The sequence below is a fragment of the Charadrius vociferus genome, unplaced genomic scaffold, assembly GCF_000708025.1.
Source record: "Charadrius vociferus isolate BGI_N301 unplaced genomic scaffold, ASM70802v2 scaffold436, whole genome shotgun sequence".
Classification (NCBI taxonomy): Eukaryota; Metazoa; Chordata; class Aves; order Charadriiformes; family Charadriidae; genus Charadrius; species Charadrius vociferus.
In genome coordinates, this window is record NW_009649187.1 from 6,764,718 (window position 1) to 6,767,939 (window position 3,222).

General features: G+C 47.6%; 1 protein-coding gene across 1 annotated transcript in view; it reads right to left on the minus strand.

Moving 5' to 3' along the window:
* Positions 1-3,222, minus strand: part of CAMK2G (calcium/calmodulin-dependent protein kinase II gamma) — a 123,255-nt gene that overhangs the window by 4,566 nt on the left and 115,467 nt on the right. The window contains exons 20-21 of the mRNA XM_009888839.1: positions 849-924; positions 263-357 (exon numbers count right to left, since the gene is read on the minus strand). Of these exons, the coding sequence (XP_009887141.1) occupies positions 263-357; positions 849-924 (171 nt within the window). The remainder of the gene's footprint in view (positions 1-262; positions 358-848; positions 925-3,222) is intronic.

Genomic DNA, 3,222 nt, shown 5'->3' on the forward strand with positions numbered 1-3,222 from the left:
CAGTCCATGCTTACAAAATATTTGCACCAGGCAAACTGTATGCCTACAGTGAAGGGATCTGGGGATTAGAATTTAAATTATTGTTGGAAAAGGCTTTTGAGAGAAAGCATGCTGGCTCTTATGAATGCATCACAACTGATGCACAATCGAGTTCTTGCTGGTCCTCGTAGCCAATAAAAACAAGGGTAATTTTCCCCCCAAAATGTGTCATGAAAGAAGATTAGAGAGAAAGTTGTTGGTGTTACCAAGTCGACCCACTCACAGTTCTCAAAGTAAAACTTATGGAAATCCATTCCTTCAACGAGGTTCCCCAGTGCTTCAGGTTCAAATGAGGTCAAGCCAGGATCACAGATTTTTCTGCAAAGAAGAGCACCACAGGCTTACAGTCTGCCTTTAAGCCCAAAGGCTACTTATGCAATGAAGTGCTGGTATGGCATTTGACTCACACCCTGTGTCCACCTAACTGTTTCCCTACTCCAAGGACTAAGTTCCTGGAAGACTCAGCCCTACTGCAACAACATGGAGTTGGTGCTAGTTGGCATTTCACATAAAACAAGTCTCTAGGTTTCCGGCTTTCCTTTTATTCTCTGTCTGCCCATCTCACTGCCCTCCCCCCTACTTTTTTTAAGAAGCCAGGACATTTTCCTTTTGTCGCTCCTGTTGCTGTTTGATACCCGACTTCTACTTCATGTTCACTTAAAGAGCTCTACCATAACCCCACCCCTAATTGACAGAGGCTAAAAAGCATAAAACTTTTTACCGTTCCTGACAACTCTTCATAGCCAGGAGCCAGAACATCACTTGCACACAAACAGATAAACAAGCTGTCAAAAGACATCTGTACTTACGTATAAGCATCAAAGTCTCCATTGTTGATGGCTTCTATCAGCTGCTCTGTTATCTTAATGATCTCTTGCTTACGCACTGCGAACAAGAAGAAAGAGCAATTTAACTGTGCATAAGACTTCAATGGGAACATGGGGCTAGTGGGTGCTTCCTACAAGCAATTTGTGGAGCACTGTTAGTCTAGATCTTATAGGATGCTGCTCCCTGCATTCTGGAGATATGCAGTAATGAGAGTCATCCACATGAGAGTAGGGGGGCAGTGGTATGAAAGGGGAATGGTGATCCCATAATGCAGGGAGAAAGGAAATAAAGATGTTATATTCCTTTTTTTCCTCTTCTAGAAAGGTCTAAGGCACCAGAGTGGTCTCCTGAATGACTGGGGAGTCTGACCAATGAATGTCAGTGAACCTGCCAATGTCAAGCACTTGTCTGGCAGCTTAAGATGTGGAAACCCTTCACCACAGTAGGCATATACAAATGGCCACCACGCAAAGCAAGTCAATTGGAAAAAGTCTCCCAACAACGTGCCTGTCACCATCAGCAATACCTCAGCTATTACGAATGCTGCAAACAAGCAACTGGGACATGTAGGGATGACTTCCGCAAGCTAGAAAGACAACCGCAGCAGGATGGATGGGTTGGATGAGCAGGTCCTAGCTATGTACTGGTGTGCATTCTGTTCCTCAGGCAGTTAGCTTCTGCCAATCCCTATGGCACAATTCTTTTCAGCACTCTGACAGCACTGCCATTAACCCAACACAGTGCACTGGACTTCAAGATGAATGAAGACTGGGGCTAGCTGTCTACGCTTATTTGAGCCCGCTCTGGCCAGCACCTCTGCACTCTCTTCTCTTGGTTTCCCACAGCCGACTGCCCAGGCCCCATCCCCTCTGCGGTGTTCCATCACCCATGCTGATCTCAAGAATCCTAAACACTCGCAAAGTTTGGGTCGGCTCTGTTAAATAAAACAATTCTAGTTCTATGACTATATGTGCACCATGTATATGCCTGAGTCTGTATGCACACCCTCACATCTCTTCAGCCTTCCCCACACTTTCACTCTAGGTAGAATATCTGGCACATTATACAAGCACTTAAGAGGTGCTCTAGCATTATCTTCAATGTTACCAACTAATTTACAATTCCTAGCATCAGAAGTGGAATTTATCTGCCCTTAGGCATCTAAAATGTAGGTGTTTGAAATGGAACCAATCACCTGACTTCCTCCTTTAGGCCCTGGAAGAAATAGGCACTTCTGGAAGTCTCACCTGAGGCATCTGAGATGCCTGTCATTAGAGGGATGGTGTTTAAATCTAACCTACTATCTTTAGATGTCCAAGTCAGGGAAGCTGAATTCCACTCTAAATGCCAGAAGATGCTAGTCTGAACTGCCTTCCCCTGTAAACTTTCATCCACGTGTGCATCTCATCCCACCATTGATAAATACAGATGAAGACCAACAAGATGATAATCTCACTGGCTATGAAAGATGTTTGCACCCACTCTGGAAATCAATTATGAGAAGTAAACTACCAGCCAGCCACAGAAACATCTCAGATAGGGAACAACTGGCTCATAATAGTAAGGGAGCTTGTTTTGCCACTCAGGCTGTATACATTTCCACACATTGAAATATGTATACAGTGACTAGATCAAAATACCACAGTGGTCTGTCTATTGTGAAAAATGCCTTTATAAGCAAGTCATCCAGAATTGCTTCTGCATGAAGCAGGGCTACTTGTTGGACCTCCCTCTCTTGCAGAGCACACACAAATGTGTGCAATGTCTGGAAGATGGACTCCATGGGAAAGGCTGTCCACTTGGGATGAGCGAGGAAATCTGCAGACCATGAGTGCTGACTCGTCTCAAGGAGACTTGCACCCCCCTTCCAAGAGTCACTATGCAACAGCACCGACCCTGTCCTTTAACACAAGTCCATTCCATCAGACTGTGCTCGTCTTCTTGCTTTTACTACATGTCCCGAGCTACAACCAGCACACAGGAGGTGACCTGTTTTCCGATGGACGGAGAGCCTCGGGATGTCACACGGGAAAGCATTCGTGCCTGCCACCCCCGATGAATCCACGGGGCCCCTTAACTTACACCGCAGAGGAGCAGAGAAGGGGGACATGCACGCACCAGCACAGATACAAAGTGCGACTCACGGCTATTCCTCTGCCTCGTCCGAGCACCCCGAGAGGCAGCGCTGCTGCAGCAGTCGGGCCAGCGGGAGGCCGCAGCCGGGCTACGGCAGCACTTGTAGCGGAGCTCGGATTGAACACCGGGGCAGAGCTTGCACCCGGGCTCTCCTCCCCGGCGGGACGGCTTTGGGGCGCCCCCGCTCCCCCCGCGGCACCGCGGTGCCCCCCGGCGGCC